Below are 20,353 nucleotides of genomic sequence, written 5' to 3' on the forward strand. Positions count from 1 at the left end.
ATTCACATTCTGAAAGCCAACAGATTTGGTTCGTTATTGACTCCAATGATCAGAAAAAGCAAATAAAACATTGTTGTTTCCATCATTATAAAGAATTAGGGCTGGGCGCATTAACTCGCTAATTATTTAACGCCGATAAATATTTTATCACGCATTAATGCAGGTTTTATTTTTTTTTAATGATTTTTTTTTTTTAAATTATAATTTTTTATTTTATGTTTTATTATTTATTTTATTTTGTAAAAGTCTGTTGCTCACAGGCTTTTATTTTGTAAAAGTCTGCTGCTGTCTGCTGTGGAACAGGAAAAGAAAGTAATCGGCGGATCCACCAAACATGGAGAAGGGTACGGAACTTTTACTCGGCCATTTTCATGTTAAAGTTCTTCCAGACGGCGGAGTGGACAGAACCAAAGTCATCTGTAAACACTGCCAAGTTGAATGGTCTTCTCAGCGTAGTAGTTCCAGTCTAAAATATCACTTAAAGGCAAAACACACAACTGATAGCAGCAAGTCATTCAAGGAAACAGACAGTGGAGCGAGGCTTCTACATAAAAACTACAGAAAGATGCTGATGTTAAAAGTGTGTTTGCACAACAAATGTTATGGCACTTTCATTCATATGGCAGCACATTTAAAATAAAGCTAAATGCTAAAAGCTATACGCTACTTTTGGATTCATTTTTGGATTTTGCGTACAAATGCGATTAATCGTGATTAATCAGGGAAATCATGTGATTAATTAGATTAAACATTTTAATCGTTGCCCAGCCCTATAAAGAATATTACATTAAACTCAGTGTGTTTTTTACAGCCGATAAGACAAAACAGGAAGATAAAACACGTTAACCTGGACGTGTTCTTAAGGAATCAAACCCGAAGTCTAACAGAACATCTGTCTCTGTTACTCATCACTGAATAAAACTCAAACTGTTCGGTAGACCTCAGTTGAAACGTGTTGGTTTGTCATCATATCAGGAAGAAAACACATGAAATGAGTTTGTGTGTCAGCCTGCAGACGTACCTGAGCGCGGTCGATCCTGTAGAAGCGATCTGCAGTCGTACCTGAAAACAGAGACCGGGTTGTGGGTCAGGCTCCTTTATCTGAACCCCGTGAGGAGGACAGGTGTGTTGGTTTGGACTTACAGTCGAGGAAACACCACTTCATGGACAGTTTCTGCGTGGACAGACTCTCTCCTTTCATATCCTCACCGTCCTGCAGGAGCACGAGGAGATAAAACCATGAAAACGGGTTCCGATAAACCTCCTGATGAGCTGCGGGTCGCACTATGACAAACGGGGATGGGCCGAGAGCAGAGCCCTGGGGCGCGCCACACTCTCACCAGACATGCCACTTCCCATGGGCGTCGCACCCGTAGGGGATGGGAGTGTTTCGACACCCCCACTTTTACAGCAAGATGATGTCACCTTTTTGAATTTTCAATGGCCAAATAAAGTTTTAACAAATCATAAAATGTGTTTTAAAGACTCTGTACCTTCTTTAGAATAATTCTATCCAGATGTGAGCAGTGTAACTATTGTAGTTTCCATACAGGCTCTAGTTTCGGGTGATCAGAATGCAAAAAAAATGCAGTTAAATGGCCCTGTTCTGCATTTTTACAAATCAGAAAAAGGTTTCACAAATCCCAAACAAAGTTTTAATGAATCTAAAGCCTCTTTAGAATAATTCTATCCAGATTTGAGCAATGTAACTATTGTAGTTTCCATACAGGACCTAGTTTAGGGCGATCAAAATGCAAAAAGAACACATAAGACCCCCATCACGCTGTTGGAAGTCGCCAAAACGCATGAACATGAATAATAAAAGTCCTTCAAACAGTCGAAGCTTGTCACTTTTGGAAGTTCCTTCCCTCTCCTCCGCTGTCGGTGCTCACCTGCTCCAGGTTGTCCTGCAGATGCTCGATGTGCAGCCGGCACGTCTCCAGGTCGCTGTCTCCGGGAACGGTGATGACGCCCAGCGGCGTCGCTGCAGGAACATCAAACAACCCGATTTAAATGGATCAACTTCAGAAGGAAAAACGTTGATCAAGTAAAAGATCAACTCAGGGTTTAGAATTTGGTTCATATCTGTTAGCTTAATGCCCAATTTTCAACATTAAGCCTCTTTTATGAGTCGTCTGCAATGTTTTAGAACCCCCCTCACCGCTTTTCTGATGTTTACTGCTGTCTCCGGTATTTGCCTAATTTTGATTCTTCTCAACCTGCTTCAGAACGGCAAGTCATGCGCATGTCCTAAAAGGTCCGTAAAAGCACCATAAACGTCCGTTTTCAAAATCATCAACTCACCAGAGTGGTTACTGGTGTGCACTGGTAATCCATATCAAATTTCGTTGCGAAAAGTTGCTTCTGTCGTGTTTTATTTGACATTTTGTAAATCCCATTTAGTTCTATGGAAGACTGGATGTTCGTTGATATTATGTTGATAGTGGAAGTTTATCCACGGCTGTGAGGTGGCTAAGAAAATAGTGCGAGCATGAACGAGCTGCCAAATAAAACACGACAGAAGCAACTTTACGCAACGAAATTTTATATGGATTACCAGTGCACACCAGTAACCACTCCGGTGAGTTGATTATTTTGAAAACGGACGTTTATTGTGCTTTTACGGACCTTTTTGGACATGCACATGACTTGCCATTCTGAAGCAGGTTGAGAAGAATCAAAATTAGGCAAATACCGGAGACAGCAGTAAACATCAAAAAAGCGGTGAGGGGGGTTCTAAAACATTGCAGACGACTCATAAAAGAGGCTTAATGTTGAAAATACCGCAGTTCTATGGGGGAAATTTTGTGCCAAAAAAATTAATATAAATATGAACGAATTTATAAATGTATATATAATTAATATAAATATAAAAATGTGACACAAATAAATGTATATATGTATATAAATATACATACATTTGTAAATATATTTTCGAGATTTTAAAATAAATATGCTTGACTTTGTGTGTGCAGCCTGGCAGTCTGCATTTGTGGATCCATTTTTTGCATTTGTGGATCCATTTTTTGCATTTGTGGATCCATTTTTTGCTCTTGTGTCCATGGAGTAATTTTGACTCACTCCTACTGTGCTGCACGATGCACAAACAAATGCATGCCGATTTGAATGTGAACAGCGGCACAGCCCTCTATTCACGGAGCATCCACCAGATGGCAGTGTGCAAGGCACACGGCAATGGCAGTGCCTAGCAGTCCAAGACAGAGGCTTTGGACTATCAATATGGAGTCGACAAGTGGAAAAACTGGATGGGTATGACTAGTAGTTTAATCATTTATAACTTTTCCTAAATCCCTTTGGCTAGGCTTTTTACTCACATATATCTCGATCACATTTTTATATTTATATTAATTATATATACATTTATAAATTTGTTCATATTTATATTAATTTTTTTGACACAAAATTTCCCCCATACAGTTCTCCTTTAATCAATATCAGATCATTCACTTGAGGATCAATTTAAGTCAGGAGATCGATTTTCTTTAAGTCTTGTGGGGACTCTTTGACTGTGTTTATGTGTCTTGTGGGGACTCTTTGTGTTTGTTTACGTGTCTTGTGGGGACTCTTTGTGTTTGTTTACGTGTCTTGTGGGGACAGTGTGTTTTTTTACGTGTCTTGTGGGGACTCTTTGTGTTTGTTTACGTGTCTTGTGGGGACTCTTTGTGTTTGTTTACGTGTCTTGTGGGGACTCTTTGTGTTTGTTTACGTGTCTTGTGGGGACTCTTTGTGTTTGTTTACGTGTCTTGTGGGGACTCTTTGTGTTTGTTTACGTGTCTTGTGGGGACTCTTTGTGTTTGTTTACGTGTCTTGTGGGGACTCTTTGTGTTTGTTTATGTGTCTTGTGGGGACTCTGTGTTTGTTTACGTGTCTTGTGGGGACTCTTTGTGTTTGTTTATGTGTCTTGTGGGGACAGTGGTTTTTTTTACGTGTCTTGTGGGGACTCTTTGTGTTTGTTTACGTGTCTTGTGGGGACAGTGGTTTTTTTTACGTGTCTTGTGGGGACTCTTTGTGTTTGTTTATGTGTCTTGTGGGGACTCTGTGTTTGTTTACGTGTCTTGTGGGGACTCTTTCTGTTTGTTTATGTGTCTTGTGGGGACTCTTTGTGTTTGTTTATGTGTCTTGTGGGGACAGTGGGTTTTTTTTACGTGTCTTGTGGGGACTCTTTGTGTTTGTTTACGTGTCTTGTGGGGACTCTTTGTGTTTGTTTACATGTCTTGTGGGGACCATGTGTTTGTTTACGTGTCTTGTGGGGACAGTGTGTTTGTTTACGTGTCTTGTGGGGACAGTGTGTTTGTTTACGTGTCTTGTGGGGACTCTTTGTGTTTGTTTATGTGTCTTGTGGGGACTCTTTGTGTTTGTTAACGTGTCTTGTGGGGACTCTTTGTGTTTGTTTACGTGTCTTGTGGGGACTCTTTGTGTTTGTTTACGTGTCTTGTGGGGACTCTTTGTGTTTGTTTACGTGTCTTGTGGGGACTCTTTGTGTTTGTTTACGTGTCTTGTGGGGACTCTTTGTGTTTGTTTACGTGTCTTGTGGGGACAGTGGTTTTTTTTACGTGTCTTGTGGGGACTCTTTGTGTTTGTTTATGTGTCTTGTGGGGACTCTGTGTTTGTTTACGTGTCTTGTGGGGACTCTTTCTGTTTGTTTATGTGTCTTGTGGGGACTCTTTGTGTTTGTTTATGTGTCTTGTGGGGACAGTGGTTTTTTTTTACGTGTCTTGTGGGGACTCTTTGTGTTTGTTTACGTGTCTTGTGGGGACTCTTTGTGTTTGTTTACATGTCTTGTGGGGACCATGTGTTTGTTTACGTGTCTTGTGGGGACAGTGTGTTTGTTTACGTGTCTTGTGGGGACTCTTTGTGTTTGTTTATGTGTCTTGTGGGGACTCTTTGTGTTTGTTTACATGTCTTGTGGGGACTCTTTGTGTTTGTTTACATGTCTTGTGGGGACCATGTGTTTGTTTACGTGTCTTGTGGGGACTCTTTGTGTTTGTTTACGTGTCTTGTGGGGACCATGTGTTTGTTTACGTGTCTTGTGGGGACTCTTTGTGTTTGTTTATGTGTCTTGTGGGGACAGTGTGTTTGTTTATGTGTCTTGTGGGGACTCTTTGTGTTTGTTTATGTGTCTTATGGGAACAGTATGTTTGTTTACATGTCTTGTGGGGACTGACTGTGTTTATGTGTCTTGTGGGGACCTCTAAGATTGTTGCTGATGTCTTTCCTCCTTGGCATCGTGTTAACACACACCTGAAACTGACAGAACTTCTGCTTTTATAGAGCTGCTCACACTGATGATCAGTTAATCAGAGCATTGATCAGCAGCTCCTGGCTGCTGCTGACCCTCTTAACTCCTGTGTCAGCAGGAAGGGTTCACTTAGTTTTTCACACACTGCTTCTGTGTTTTGTCTCGGTTTGTGTTCCATAAATAATGAGACAGTGTAATTTGTTCATCTGAGGTTGTATTTACTAAGTTTTATCACCTGCTGAGGAGCAGATGATCTTAATCCTGCCCTGATGCATTAAACCACAGACTGAAGAACATGACTGTAAAAAACTTTGATCTGCATGAAAACTTCCTCAGACTGTGATCCCCCACATTGGGCCTTAAACACAGGAACTCACAGGCCTCCTTCAGCTGGTCCTGGTCGTAATGCAGCGCCTCGTACGCCGCCATGCTGATCCGATTCACCCTGATCTGCAGCTTCTCAGGAACGGGCTGCTGACTGCGCACAAACACACACACACTTACATTTCCACACTAACCTACAGAAGAAGAACACACGCACCATTTCAAGGACAAAACATGAACTGAGACAAAGTGTTTGACATGTTAAAATACTTTAAATACTTTAAAGTGTCATGAATTTAACATGGCAAACTGTCTGCTGGTAACTGGAGGAAACTACATCTCAGTCATGTGACTTACTCGTTGAGGTGGGGCATGGAGATCCTCCTCTTGGCCTTCTGGACCATGTTGGCCTGGTTCCTCAGGCTGATGTGGATGATGGAGGGCGCCAGCTTGCAGGGCTCGCCGTCCACCTGCATGGGGATGGACTTGGAGGTGGTGAGCGTCACCTCCTTACACTGGTGGAGACGCTCGCCGTGACCGCCCACCTGCAGCGTGGCCTGCACAGAGAACATGTGATCAGCTGATTACAACCGAGCAGGGGGCGGAGCCTGCTGTGGGCGAGGGGTCATCAGCTGGTTCTGACTGGTTCTGACTGGTTCTGACTGGTTCTGACAGGGTTCTGGCTAGGTCTCCTTGGTTCTGGTTGGGTTCTGACTAGGTCTGCTTGGTTCTGGTTGGGTTCTGGCTCGTTCTAACTGGGTCTGCTTGGTTCTGGCTGGTTCTGGCTGGTTCTAACAGGGTTCTGGCTGGTTCTGACTGGGTTCTGGCTCGTTCTAACTGGGTCTGCTTGGTTCTGGCTGGTTCTGACTTGGTTCTGGCTGGTTCTAACAGGGTTCTGGCTGGGTGCTGGCTGGGTCCTGGCTGGGTTCTGGCTGGGTATGCTCTGTTCTGACTGGGTTCTGACTGGTTCTGCCTGGTTCTGCCTGGTTCTGCTTGGTTCTGCTTGGTTCTGCCTGGTTCTGGTTGGTTCTGCTTGGTTCTGCTTGGTTCTGGCTGGTTCTGGCTGGTTCTAACAGGGTTCTGGCTGGTTCTGACTGGTTCTGACTGGTTCTGACTGGGTTCTGGCTGGGTTCTGGCTCGTTCTAACTGGGTCTGCTTGGTTCTAGCTGGTTCTGACTTGGTTCTGGCTGGTTCTAACAGGGTTCTGGCTGGGTCCTGGCTGGGTTCTGGCTGGGTTCTGGCTGGTTCTAACAGGGTTCTGGCTGGGTCCTGGCTGGGTCCTGGCTGGGTTCTGGCTGGGTTCTGGCTGGGTTCTGGCTGGGTATGCTCTGTTCTGACTGGGTTCTGCCTGGTTCTGGCTGGTTCTGGTTCTGGCTGGGTTTAATGGCTGGTGTCTGTAGGAGCTCACCAGAGAAGTCATGGTGAAGCCGATGACCTCGATGCAGCCGTCGTCATGGCGCTGAGGCTCAAAGTCTTGATGCTCGCTGGGGTGACCCCACGGCGTGGTGCCGGCGCAGTACCTGCACCAGCAAAGAGGAAAGCAACGCTCTGAGGAAACAGCACCATCAGCTGGACTTCGCCGTCTCTGAACAGAACTTTTACAATATGGTGGATCCAAAGTGTCTGAACTTTTGCTTCCAGGGAAGCGTTTCCTACAGTTCTACCGGCCGGGTACCTGGGGATGTTGAGGAAGAGGAGGCACTGCAGCTTCATCTCCTGCACTTTGGCTGTCAGGTCGGTGCCGTCGCACTGAGGAGGAAACACAAACAGGGTCAGCTTCCACCTCCCGGGTTTGTTCCCAGGTTTGTTCCCAGATTTGTTCCCAGGTTTGTTCCCGGGTTTGTTCCTGGGTTTGTTCCCAGGTTTGTTCCCAGGTTTGTTCCCAGGTTTGTTCCTGGGTTTGTTCCCAGGTTTGTTCCCAGGTTTGTTCCCAGGTTTGTTCCTGGGTTTGTTCTCAGGTTTGTTCCTAGGTTCGTTCCTAGGTTTGTTCCCAGGTTTGTTCCTGGGTTCGTTCCTAGGTTTGTTCCTAGGTTCGTTCCTAGGTTTGTTCCCAGGTTTGTTCCTGGGTTTGTTCCCGGGTTTGTTCCTAGGTTCGTTCCCAGGTTTGTTCCTGGGTTTGTTCCTGGGTTTGTTCCTAGGTTCGTTCCCAGGTTTGTTCCTAGGTTTGTTCCCAGGTTTGTTCCTGGGTTTGTTCCCGGGTTTGTTCCTAGGTTCGTTCCCAGGTTTGTTCCTGGGTTTGTTCCTGGGTTTGTTCCTAGGTTTGTTCCCAGGTTTGTTCCTAGGTTTGTTCCCAGGTTTGTTCCTGGGTTTGTTCCTGGGTTTGTTCCTAGGTTCGTTCCCAGGTTTGTTCCTAGGTTCGTTCCTAGGTTTGTTCCCAGGTTTGTTCCTGGGTTCGTTCCTAGGTTTGTTCCTAGGTTTGTTCCCAGGTTTGTTCCTGGGTTCGTTCCTAGGTTTGTTCCCAGGTTTGTTCCCAGGTTTGTTCCTGGGTTCGTTCCTAGGTTTGTTCCTGGGTTTGTGACAGAGGTGGAGCAGAGGAAACACCTCCACACTTTCAGACTTTTCTTCATCCACAATCAATTCATCTTTGTGGGTTAAAGTTTCAGATTAAACGCTGAATGAGTTACAGGAGACTCGTGCACATGCGTGTGATTGTGTTCCACCGAAATCGTAGCCAGCAAACATTGAGCTAGGCTATGTTTACAGCCGCTGTTCACCTGGCTAAGCTAGGCCATGTTTACAGCTACTGTTCACCCGGCTAAGCTAGGCTATGTTTACAGCCGCTGTTCACCCGGCTAAGCTAGGCTATGTTTACAGCCGCTGTTCACCCGGCTAAGCTAGGCTATGTTTACAGCTACTGTTCACCCGGCTAAGCTAAGCTATGTTTACAGCCGCTGTTCACCCGGCTAAGCTAGGCTATGTTTACAGCCTCTGTTCACCCGGCTAAGCTAGGCTATGTTTATAGCCTCTGTTCACCCGGCTAAGCTAGGCTATGTTTACAGCCGCTGTTCACCCGGCTGTAAATATAGCCTTTTCTCAACCTTTATAGTAAATATAACCTGTTCCCTGAACCTGTGGCTGTAGAGCTTTTCATAGAAGCATTTCTTCTCATACATCCAGGAAGGAAGAAAGCAGTGAGAGTATTTGTGTTTCTAACTGCTTCTGACTGCCTGTCCTCTTTCTCGCCAACTCAACAAGCTGTTGATTCCGTCGTTATGTTTCTGATAAAGTATCTGCTAAGTGTGTGGAAACACGTCTCCTCTCTCCATCGCTTCAGCTTTAAAACCATTTTGGAGAATACTGGATGATTCTGGCAAAAACCTCAGAGACGAGAAGAGAGGAAGATAAAAAGGCCTCCTGCAGTTAAAACCGTGAGTCGTGCTTCATCTCAGCAGTATCTCACCTGGTGGCGGTTTGGAGGAAAAGATCAGTAACTCGCTGTTAAACGTTCACTCTGAATAAAAGGTTTGATCGGGTCGAACTTTCTCTTTGACCCTGAGAAAACAGGGTTTTCCATGAAAACAGAGGCAACACGATGCTGACGGCAGAGTCTTCCTCATTCACTCACCACCACTTTGATGTGTTTAGCCAGGTCTTTGGAGCTCCCGCTCAGGAAGTCCGAGAAGGCCGTCTGAAACACACACAAACACGTGCACGTGCATTAGGCAAGGCAGGTTTATCTGTACGGCACAATTCAACTACAAGGCGATTCAAAGTGCTTTACAGAGACATTAAAACAGTAGAAAGAAAAAGCACGATTTAAATTTTAAACAAAAAAGAAAGAAATAAGAACAATAGATAGAATCAGGAGTTAAAATGTGATTAAGTTTTGAAACTCAAGCTTCAGATTTGGTGACTGGTCACATTAGTGACGCGTTGGTGTGCTGACTTACCCCTGCGTAGAACATCTTATTCCTGAAGCGGCTGTTGAACTTCTCTGGATTTGCCTCTAAAAAACACAGAAGAACAGAACCTCTGAGCTCCTCCTGAAGTTAAACTCAGTTTGGCACTTCCATCAGATCCCTGAGCTGCAGGGAGATGAACCGAGGTTCTGCAGGGCTCCGTGTTCGGACCGAAACGTTTCACATCTCATAAATCTCACCACTTTGCTGCTCAGTTTTATCGTCTTGGGTCCAGCTTTTCATCTCCGTGGTTATTTACCACATTATGAAAAACAAAATTTATTTCAGCTGATCGTAAAACATGAAAACACACCTGTAGTTAAACTCAGGTGTTAGTTAAATCTCTCCTCCGTTTCAAACATCCAGGCGCCTGCGTAGAGTGACTCATATTTCTTATATCCCTCTCCCAGCAGAGGGTGCCATCGCCATGGAAACAGTCTGTGGTGGTGCCTGTTGCCAAGGTTACCCACCCCCAAACCCGTTGCCATGACCTCCCGGGTCATAAGTGAGAAACTTATCAAAGATGAGGTGGATCCCCTTTCAGTTACCCCGCCCCTGAACATCTTATGCACCCTAACCCACAGACGTCATGGCAACAGGATCATCATCAGGACCGCAGCGCAGCGTTGCTAAGGAGCAGCACATGGAAATGCTAACCTGCTACAAACATCTGTGCACTTCAGTCTGACCCGAACGCTGCTTCTGTGTCAGAGAGGCCGAGGCCGCACAATAAAGGCCTGAAATGTTTTAAAGACCTCAATAGAGATGGTATTTTTCGCAGTTTTACAGATCTTTCAGGAAGATTTCATCTCTCACCCTCTCATCTTTTTTGATACTTTCAGATTAGACACTGCGCTAAAGTTTTATTTCCAGGCTTTCCCTCCTCTCCACCGAGCCGAACGTGGGAAGAGCTTTCAAGCCACAACCCACATCAAAAGTCACTCATCTCTAAAGTTTATAACCAACTCTTGTCTTTTGATAGCTCATCAGTTACTAAAATAGGGATAGTTCGCCTCTTCTGACATGAAGCTGTATGACATCCCATATCAGCAACATCATTTATGAACATCTTCTTACCCCCTGCTGCGTCCTGTGAGCAGAGTTCCAGCCTCGTTTTGGTGTTAATGAAGGTAGTCCGGCTAGTTGGCTGGGGTTTAAAAAATAAAGCGTTTTGCTTCTCAGAACAATATGCGTTCAACAGAGTAATACATTTGCATCACAAAATGGTTCTCCAGGAAAAAGTCAGACCTCACAATCGCTTGGCCCTATTTTCTCTCCCTTCGTATCACTGCCTGCTGTGTAGACTGTGCAGACCGAAGTGCAGACCGAGCAGCAAACACCGTAACAGGTGCAGCTATCGCTAGGTAGCTGTACGCATTGATATAAAGGGAGGCAAAAATAGCGCCAAGCGATTGTGAGGTCTGACTTTTTCCTGGAGAACCATTTTGTGATGCAAATGTATTACTCTGCTGAACGCATATTGTTTTGAGAAGCAAAACGCTTTATTTTTTAAACCCCAGCCAACTAGCCGGACTACCTTCATCAACACCAAAACGAGGCTGGAACTCTGCTCACAGGACGCAGCAGGGGGTAAGAAGATGTTCAGAAATGATGTTGCTGATATGGGATGTCATACAGCTTCATGTCAAAAGAGGCGAACTATCCCTTAAAACTGCCTGGGAACAAGAACTGGGTCTGAATTTGGAGGATGTCTGGTGGGACGCTGCTCTTCAAAGTATCTACAACAAGCTCACCTTGCGCTCGTCTCACACTTATACAATTCAAGGTACTCTTCAGAGTTCATCTTTCCAAAACTCGACTGTCACAGTTCTATCCTAATATCGCAGACAACTGTGACAAATTTCAAGCTTCACCCTGCAATCTAACACACGTGTTCTACTCTTGTTCATTACTTTCTCGGTCCTGGCAGAACTATTTTCATATCAAGTCAAAAATACTTTTGACGAACATAAAGGGTTCTCCCCATGTCGCTATATTTGGGCTCCCGGAAGACCACAACCGGTTTACTTCCAAGCAGCGAGATATCATAGCTTTCAATTCATTAATGGGTTTGCCATCTTCTTCACTGGAAGTCAACCAAAGCTCCCTCCAGCTTTCAGTGGCTCAATGAAACTATGTAGTTTTTCTAAAGCTGGAGAAGATCAGATATTCAGTGAAAGGTAACTCTGACAAATTCTACAACAAGTGGTTTCTTTTTTAAACTTTTTTTCATTCCCTTCAATCTCTGCCCCCTGAGTGATGGACCCCCACTCACTCTCTCCTTCTCTTCTCTTTCCTCTCTTTTTCCTTTTCTGTCTTTTGTCCTCCTTTTTATTTATACTGAGCAGCTTACACACACATGTACATATTACACTTATTATACTTATTCAATTGCTATATATAGATGTCCTTAACTGTTGGTTAAGTAGCCCCCCACATTTGTGTATTGTTCTGGAATTGTTGTGGAAAAAAAAACCAAAAACACTAGAGGAGGTAGCTTTTTTTTTAACTCATCAAGATGCACATTATTTTGACTGTATTAATATGTTTGTTCAAACTGACACTGTGGTGATACAATGCTCAATGTAAATGTGACATTGATTTCTATTCCAATGTGCCTTACCAATAAAAATATTAAACAAAAAAAAAAGAGGCCGAGGCCACTCAGGAAATCACTGCTGACCTTGTTTTTCAGAGCTTTCAATGAGTCTGTTCTGACAGTTTCTGCTATCCGCTGGTACGGTAGGTAAGTGCCATAACATTTGTTGTGCAAACACACTTTTAACATCAGCATCTTTCTGTAGTTTTTATGTAGAAGCCTCGCTCCACTGTCTGTTTCCTTGAATGACTTGCTGCTATCAGTTGTGTGTTTTGCCTTTAAGTGATATTTTAGACTGGAACTACTACGCTGAGAAGACAATTCAACTTGGCTGTAAATGCAGGAGTTTTTTTAAAAATTTATTTTGAAATACGTGCTTTTATGTTGAAACAAGTAAAACAGGAAGTAGCGCCGGTTAGCTCTGTTAGGTTCACACAGAAACCGAGGAGCACCTGTAGCGGTGATGTTAGCTGCTAGTTTATCTTTATTTTATTCCTCCATGCTTCGTGGTGTTTGCTGTAACTGTGTGAATGTGATGCAGAGGAGAAGTGGAAGTTAAAGAATCCTAGTTCTGACCCTGCAGATTGCCTCTGGGGAATTACTCTGTTGTTGGTTGAGAAGCTAAAGGCTAAAGTGGCCAGTATTACTTTGATTATTTATTGGTACCAGCGACAATGCTAAGAATGCTATTTCTTTAATGATTACAACAGCTAATGTCGTCTTTTACTTTGTTTACTCGAACATTTAGTTCTACGGTGTTGATGTGGCGTTAATAAACATCTGTGAAAAGAACCGGAGTCTCTCAACCAATCAGTGGGCGGCATATTGGCAGAGTTTACAGATGACTTTGGTTCTGTCGACTCCGCCGTCCGGAAGAACTTTAACATGAAAATGGCCGAGTAAAAGTTCCGTACCCTTCTCCATGTTTGGTGGATCCGCCGATTACTTTCTTTTCCTGTTCCGCAGCAGACAGCAACAGACTTTTACAAAATAAAAGCCTGTGAGCAACAGACTTTTACAATAATAAAACCTGCGTTAATGCACAATAAAATAGTTAACGCGATGATAACGAGTTAACTCGCCCAGCCCTAGTTTTAACAAACACATGTTAAAAATCAAAATGAGATGCAGCATTCCTCTTTCCCTTCTTGATTCTGGACCAGTGCTGCTGATACCACGTTAAACACGTGTCAGTGTGAGTGAACTGACCTCTGGATTCATGGAAGCCCAGCGTGACGTGAGCGTCGAAGCCCAGACTGAAGTAGTTGTTGAAGACGTCGATGGGAAGCTGAGAGGAGGAAGAAGAAGAAGAAGAAGACGAAGCGGGAAAGTGAGCCATCAGAGTTCCAGCCGAGACCTTCGCACAGCGAGCGTGAAACTGACCTTATCCGTCTGATGCTCGTCCTTCTCCTCGGGCCGGGCGTCCGGGTTTGCCTCCACGTTCAGGTTCCATCGATCCAACTGGACGATGTTTCCATCCTCTACGTGCGAGAGGATCTTTGTGATGGGTTCATCGGTGTAACCCTGAGACAGGAGGACAGCGATGGTCAGTCTGTTTTTATTCCTCCTCTTTGCATTAGTTCTTCTTCTTGTTACAGTTTGCTGAGCGGCAGCAGTAACTTACAGACTTACAGAACCTTCCACGTCCTCTGGCGCCATCCACAGGTCAGACTATAGTACAACATATCTGGGAAATGTTTCATCCACAATGGAATGAATAAAATAATGTTTTTGGCTCCTAAATACGTTCTAACAAGAAGATTTCTAACTAAAGTTCTCTGAACCTTCTCTCTGAACCTGTTCTTTGAACCTTCTTGAACACGCCTGAGGACGCAGACTGTGGGCTCCTGTCCCGTTAGCTTTGGGGTTGGGGTTAGGGTTAGCACACTGAAGGGTTGGGTTAGGGTTGGATTTAGGGTTGGGTTAGGGTTGGGTTAGGGTTGAGATTATGGTTGGGGTTAGGGATGGATTTAGGGTTAGGGATGGAGTTAGGGTTGGGGTTGGATTAGGGTCAGCACACTGAAGGGTTAGGGTTGGAGTTGGGGTTAGGGTTGGTGTTAGGGTTAGGGTTAGGGTTGGAGTTGGGGTTGGTGTTAGCACACTGAAGGGTTGGGGTTAGGGTTGGGTTAGGGGTGGTGTTAGGGTTAGCACACTGAAGGGTTGGGGTTGGAGTTGGAGTTAGGGTTGGTGTTAGGGTTGAGGTTATGGTTGGGGTTAGGGATGGATTTAGGGTTAGGGTTGGAGTTAGGGTTGGTGTTAGGGTTGGGGGTGTTAGGGTTAGCACACTGAAGGGTTGGGGTTGGAGTTAGGGTTGGGGTTAGGGTTAGCACACTGAAGGGTTGGGGTTGGAGTTAGGGTTGGGGTTAGGGTTGGTGTTAGCACACTGAAGGGTTGGGGTTGGAGTTAGGGTTGGAGTTAGGGTTAGCACACTGAAGGGTTGGGGTTGGAGTTAGGGTTGGGTTTAGGGTTGGTGTTAGCACACTGAAGGGTTGGGGTCGGAGTTAGGGTTGGGGTTAGGGTTGGTGTTAGGGTTGGAGTTGGGGTTGAGGGTTAGGGTTGGGGATGGATTTAGGGTTAGGGTTGGAGTTGGAGTTAGGGTTGGTGTTAGGGTTGGTGTTAGGGTTAGCACACTGAAGGGTTGGGGTTAGGGTTAGGGTTGGAGTTGGAGTTAGGGTTGGAGTTGGAGTTAGGGTTAGCACACTGAAGGGTTGGGGTTGGAGTTAGGGTTGGTGTTTGGGTTAGAGTTAGGGTTAGCACACTGAAGGGTTGGTGTTAGCACACTGAAGGGTTGGAGTTGGGGTTAGGGTTGGTGTTAGCACACTGAAGGGTTAGGGTTAGGGTTGGAGTTAGGGTTGGTGTTAGGGTTGGGGTTAGCACACTGAAGGGTTGGGGTTGGGGTTAGGTTAGGGTTAGCACACTGAAGGTCGTAATCATGCTGATGTACAGTAAATCTAAGTGGAATCACGGTCTGAAAAGATGATTCATGTTCTGCTGGAGCAGCAGGGCTGATCACACCCGACTTTGTCTCGTAACAAACTTTAATCAGCAGCTAAACCTGCACCACTCACCCCGCCCCAGTTCAGAGTCCTCGCCAGGTCGTTGCCGGTCCCCAGAGGCAGGATGGCCACGGGAGGCTGAGGGCGGAACTTCAGCTCATCCAACACCGACAGGATCCAGCCCACCTGAACGCACACACACACCAAACACGTGACTATGGGGCAAAGCATCGGTTTCTGACCGTGTCAGGCTGAGCGGGACTCACTGTGCCGTCCCCCCCGCAGGCCAGGATCCTCAGGTTGGGCACTTTGGCGTACAGCTCCAGCCTGCAGGAACCAGAGCAGAGCAGCAGTCAGGCCACAGGACCTGGTGAACGTTCCCGATCGGTTCAGTTTTCTCAGCTTTAACCTCGAAAATCTTAATTTCAATTTGTACAGCTGGAAAAGTCGTTTCTGTCTGAAAGGAACAACTCAAAGTCAGACTAAAACGTTGATCTCTGATGGTTTCATTGCTCTCAGACTCGGATAGAAACAGTTAATACAGATTTAACACTTTAATCCTGATTAACTGTCTGTTAGCAGCTCTGATCAGTGCTGACACAAGGACAGTCAGAGTGAGACGTCTGAACCAACCCACAAGGCAGCGCGTTGTTTTGAAAGTTACTGATACAACCATGTTAGCAACTGAAAAAGTACATCTCTCTCAACCCTAAAAACGGAAAATTGACGATGCAAACCATCGTTTTAACCCCGCCTGGGCGGACAGATACCGTTTTATTTTACCGCCAACTCCAAATCTATTGCAAAGTAAACACACTTTGCAATGACTCTGTTGCGGTATTTGAGGAGTCTAATGTCCGGAGACACCACCTGGAAAAACACCCGACTTTGATTTCATTTCAAAAGGGAGACATTTTGTGACCAAAATATTATTTTTAGTATTTTAAAGTGAAAAATAGCATTGCTGTTACCTCAGGTTCTATTACTTTAGAGAAGTTTTTAACGCACTTTTTGATGTTCTTATGTCAGATATGTTTATTTTTACTATTTGCTCACCATTGATGTGCACTTCTTGTTTTAATGCCCGGGTTATTTCAGGAGTCAGAGTATTGCGAATACCTCGGTTAATTTAAAAGTTTTAAAATGTGTTTTACAAAAATACGAAGAGGGGAAATGATGAAAAAACATCACACATTATTTCATTATATTTGTGTTGGTTTGAAATCTGTCATCACCTCCTCCTTACTGACCGCTGCAAATGTCCGGCCCAGCTTAAGGTCTCGGTTTTAAAATCTGGCCAAACTGAATTTGTAATTGAATAGCCCTGCCGTATCCCTGTCGCAATGGGTGCAGACAGCTGTTATGCTGGGGAGAAAGCTGTTGGTGGGAGAGTGGAAGGGTCCATCTATCCCCTCTCTGACTCATTGGTATAGATCCATGGGCAAACTTGCTGCCTTAGAAAGAATATCATACAGATTGCTGAAGAGAATTAATGAGTACAACAAAAAGTGGTCCCATTATTTTTAAATATGTGGGTTAAATGGCATCTCCAGCTTAAACTTAATTTTATGATCTGAATATACTGTAATGCTATAATTATTTAAATGTTTCTGTGGGTAGGGCTTTTTTAAGTTAATTTACAGTGCACAGTGAAAATGAGTACACCCCTGTTGAAAAGTAACATTTTGAACAATATTTTAATACACACACAAGTTATTCCCAAAACGTGCATAGAGTAAGTTTAATACAACATCTGTTCAGCTTACAACAGAAAAGAAAGGTCAATAATATAACTTAAATGACATATTTGTCCATTTTTGTGAAATTATGCTGGTGCAAAAGTGAGTACACCCCTATGTTAAACTCCCTTGTGTGTGTATTAAAATATTGTTCAAAATGTTACTTTTCAACAGGGGTGTACTCATTTTCACTGTGCACTGTATATACGTAGATTTTTGGTTAGTGGTAGTTGAAGTTATTGTCTTTTATTTTATTTAGGTATTTTTTTCTTTCCATTAAGTAATCTTAATTATTGTATTGGCACATGCTATGGAGACTCCAGAAGATTTACCAATGCCAATGTTTGTGTTATGTTAATTTGGAACTGTTGTGTATTTTTCTTTATGGAAAACTAATAAAGTTCAAGTCATAAAAATTGAATAGCCCTGGCGTAAAGCATCAAGGCTGGCTGTTTCCCAAAACTCCCCAAAACGGTTATTCAACAGCTGAAAGCTTCCAACAAGTGAAAACACAACCAGCTGACTCCGGTTCAACAGGACCACGGACTTCTCTGCCCTGACATCACATGTTAATGTAGTTTTAGCAAGAAAGCTGGGTGGCTGTGGAAGGGGAGCAGCGGCGGATCTCACCCCTCTTTGGGTCCTCCCTTCGTCAGGTCGAACACCTGCCGAGGATTCAGGTACCACATGAAGGACTGGATGATCTTTGCTCCCTGAAAGAAAAGAAAACAAAAAGAGTTTCAAGAGTAAACGTGTTCAGAGTGCCTGAATCCCACAGCAAAGACACAGCTTTGTTGCCCTGCTGGGGGCACGGACCCAGCGGCTGGTCCAGGGTTGCTGTGCACGTTTACTGCTGGAAGCTCAGCTCAGCACAGCTCGTGCTCCACTGAGTATCTGCTTTCACACGGTACCGTTTCAGTTTTCAAAGTTTCTGTAAAAGTATCCCGGCTGGAATCATTACACCGTCGGAAAGCGGGAAACATCAAACTACCTGGTTCCCGCCGCTCTTTGGGTTAACGAACACAAGCAGAGGCTTCATGAGCTGCGAGGGGAGGTGCTTCACCAGGAAGGGCTTCCAGCGGCCATCTTGGAGCTGAGACACACAAACAACAACACATCACAGATGCTTCTAACAACCAATCAGAGCTGAAACTGATGCTTTCAGTCAGAAATGATCAACAATGAGAGTTTCACTGCACATCTGGTGACCTAAAACTCTAAAACTCTTCCTCACCTCGGCTCCTTTCTTGCTCGACTTGTTGCACTTCAGCGACGTCCTCTTCTTCTTTTTACTGGACTTCAGAGACGTCTGCAGAAAGTGACACAAACGCATCAACAGCTGGGGGGCACATCTGGACCATCAACAGCTGTGGGGGCACATCTGGACCATCAACAGCTGTGGGGGCACATCTGGACCATCAACAGCTGTGGGGGCACATCTGGACCACCAACAGCTGTGGGGCACATCTGCACCACCAACAGCTGTGGGGGCACATCTGCACCACCAACAGCTGTGGGGCACATCTGCACCATCAACAGCTGTGGGGGCACATCTGCACCATCAACAGCTGTGGGGGCACATCTGCACCATCAACAGCTGTGGGGGCACATCTGCACCACCAACAGCTGTGGGGCACATCTGCACCATCAACAGCTGTGGGGGCACATCTGCACCACCAACAGCTGTGGGGGCACATCTGCACCATCAACAGCTGTGGGGGCACATCTGCACCATCAACAGCTGTGGGGGCACATCTGCACCACCAACAGCTGTGGGGCACATCTGGACCATCAACAGCTGTGGGGGCACATCTGGACCATCAACAGCTGTGGGGGCACATCTGCACCGTCAACAGCTGTGGGGGCACATCTGCACCGTCAACAGCTGTGGGGGCACATCTGCACCACCAACAGCTGTGGGGCACATCTGCACCACCAACAGCTGTGGGGGCACATCTGCACCACCAACAGCTGTGGGGCACATCTGCACCACCAACAGCTGTGGGGGCACATCTGGACCATCAACAGCTGTGGGACACATCTGCACCACCAACAGCTGTGGGGGCACATCTGCACCACCAACAGCTGTGGGGCACATCTGCACCACCAACAGCTGTGGGGGCACATCTGCACCATCAACAGCTGTGGGGGCACATCTGCACCACCAACAGCTGTGGGGGCACATCTGCACCATCAACAGCTGTGGGGGCACATCTGGACCATCAACAGCTGTGGGGGCACATCTGCACCACCAACAGCTGTGGGGGCACATCTCATCTCTGCTTTCCTCCTTCCTGTGAGAACTCTTCCATCAGGCCGACCTCGTGTTGGAGTTTTTGTGATTGTTCCTCTGAAGCAATTAGAACGTTTTCTGAAGTGCGTGCGTGTGTGCACGTGTGGGCGTGTGCACGTACCTGTGGCCTGCGCACCCTGATGATCCAGGTGGGCGGGATCATGACGGCAGCGTGAGCTCCCAGGGAGCAGCACTCCTCTATCTGCTGCAGCATGAAGCACGTCACCTTGTTGTGATACTGAAACAGAAGCAGGAAGTCACCCTCAGGACACCCGCTGCCTGACCTTTGACCTTTTACTCAGTGAAGTGACAGAGTAGAACATGAACTCACCGCCTGTTTGCACCACGAGCAGCTGATGGCAACGATCTCTTTGCTGTGAAAGGAGAACTTCTGTTGGAAGCCCTGTTGGAGATGCAGAGAACGCTCGATAACAGGCTTCATATACGAGGTGAGATGGAACACTGAGGCCTTCGCTTTCTGCCCGTTACTTTTAATCTGGAGTTTCTGTGACTTCAGCCTGGTTATTTTGCACTTTGAGCTCACCTTCCCACACTGTCGACACTTCCCAGTCTGACGCCTCCTGTGGACCCAGTGATGTCGGACAACGTTGGACTGAAAAACAACACATCTGTGAGCATTAACCACCCAAACGCTGCATTCTCTCAGCCCGTGATGCGTGGCGAGCACTGACCTCCCGGATGGCCCGAGACGCCGGTTCCCTGAAGGACGGTTTGCACCTGAAATTAATCTGAACAGAGACGACTGGATGAGGCGAACAGGAGAAACACGCCGAACACAGGTGTTAATCCAGAGCAGATTTACCTTCTCCAGCTGCTCCATGCACGTGACGTGCACCGATATCTTGCACCCGGCACATTTCTTCCTCGGCACGGACTTTTGCTGCAGAACAAAACGACAGATTCGCGGCTCAGTGACGGAGACCAGGAAGATTTCATGTTTCAGCTCGTCTGTTCGCTGGTGATTTTCATTCACCATTCCTAGCCCAACTGCTGAATATGTAAGGATGACACTACCTACCTCTGCATATATATATATATATTTTTTTTTTTCCAGGTACAGGATATGTATGCTATGTAGGCATCCTAAGGTGTTGTGTTTTTTGGTTTGTTGATATTGGTGTTGTGTCTGGCTTGATGTGTATGCTGTTGCTGGACTGTGTTTTTGTTTTATTTATATTTTTATTTGTAAAGAAAAAAAAAAGACTGGGCAGATACTGAAAAA

The 20,353-nt window shown here is 45.4% G+C and overlaps 1 protein-coding gene across 3 annotated transcripts in view; it reads right to left on the reverse strand.

Moving 5' to 3' along the window:
• The window catches only part of LOC142384473 (diacylglycerol kinase zeta-like), an 84,922-nt gene that overhangs the window by 21,832 nt on the left and 42,737 nt on the right, over positions 1-20,353 (reverse strand). For all 3 annotated transcript variants that reach the window (XM_075470735.1, XM_075470733.1, XM_075470734.1), the window contains exons 5-25: positions 19,934-20,011; positions 19,803-19,859; positions 19,655-19,723; positions 19,442-19,513; positions 19,232-19,348; positions 18,052-18,126; positions 17,809-17,910; positions 17,448-17,530; positions 15,345-15,405; positions 15,151-15,264; positions 13,466-13,606; positions 13,292-13,370; positions 9,475-9,530; positions 9,150-9,212; positions 7,260-7,333; positions 6,993-7,104; positions 5,942-6,141; positions 5,638-5,738; positions 1,893-1,984; positions 1,144-1,213; positions 1,022-1,062 (exon numbers count right to left, since the gene is read on the reverse strand). In XM_075470735.1, the coding sequence (XP_075326850.1) occupies positions 1,022-1,062; positions 1,144-1,213; positions 1,893-1,984; positions 5,638-5,738; positions 5,942-6,141; positions 6,993-7,104; positions 7,260-7,333; positions 9,150-9,212; positions 9,475-9,530; positions 13,292-13,370; positions 13,466-13,606; positions 15,151-15,264; positions 15,345-15,405; positions 17,448-17,530; positions 17,809-17,910; positions 18,052-18,126; positions 19,232-19,348; positions 19,442-19,513; positions 19,655-19,723; positions 19,803-19,859; positions 19,934-20,011 (1,857 nt within the window). The remainder of the gene's footprint in view (positions 1-1,021; positions 1,063-1,143; positions 1,214-1,892; positions 1,985-5,637; positions 5,739-5,941; positions 6,142-6,992; positions 7,105-7,259; positions 7,334-9,149; positions 9,213-9,474; positions 9,531-13,291; positions 13,371-13,465; positions 13,607-15,150; positions 15,265-15,344; positions 15,406-17,447; positions 17,531-17,808; positions 17,911-18,051; positions 18,127-19,231; positions 19,349-19,441; positions 19,514-19,654; positions 19,724-19,802; positions 19,860-19,933; positions 20,012-20,353) is intronic.

The sequence above is a fragment of the Odontesthes bonariensis genome, chromosome 7 (genome assembly GCF_027942865.1).
Source record: "Odontesthes bonariensis isolate fOdoBon6 chromosome 7, fOdoBon6.hap1, whole genome shotgun sequence".
Lineage (NCBI taxonomy): Eukaryota > Metazoa > Chordata > Actinopteri > Atheriniformes > Atherinopsidae > Odontesthes > Odontesthes bonariensis.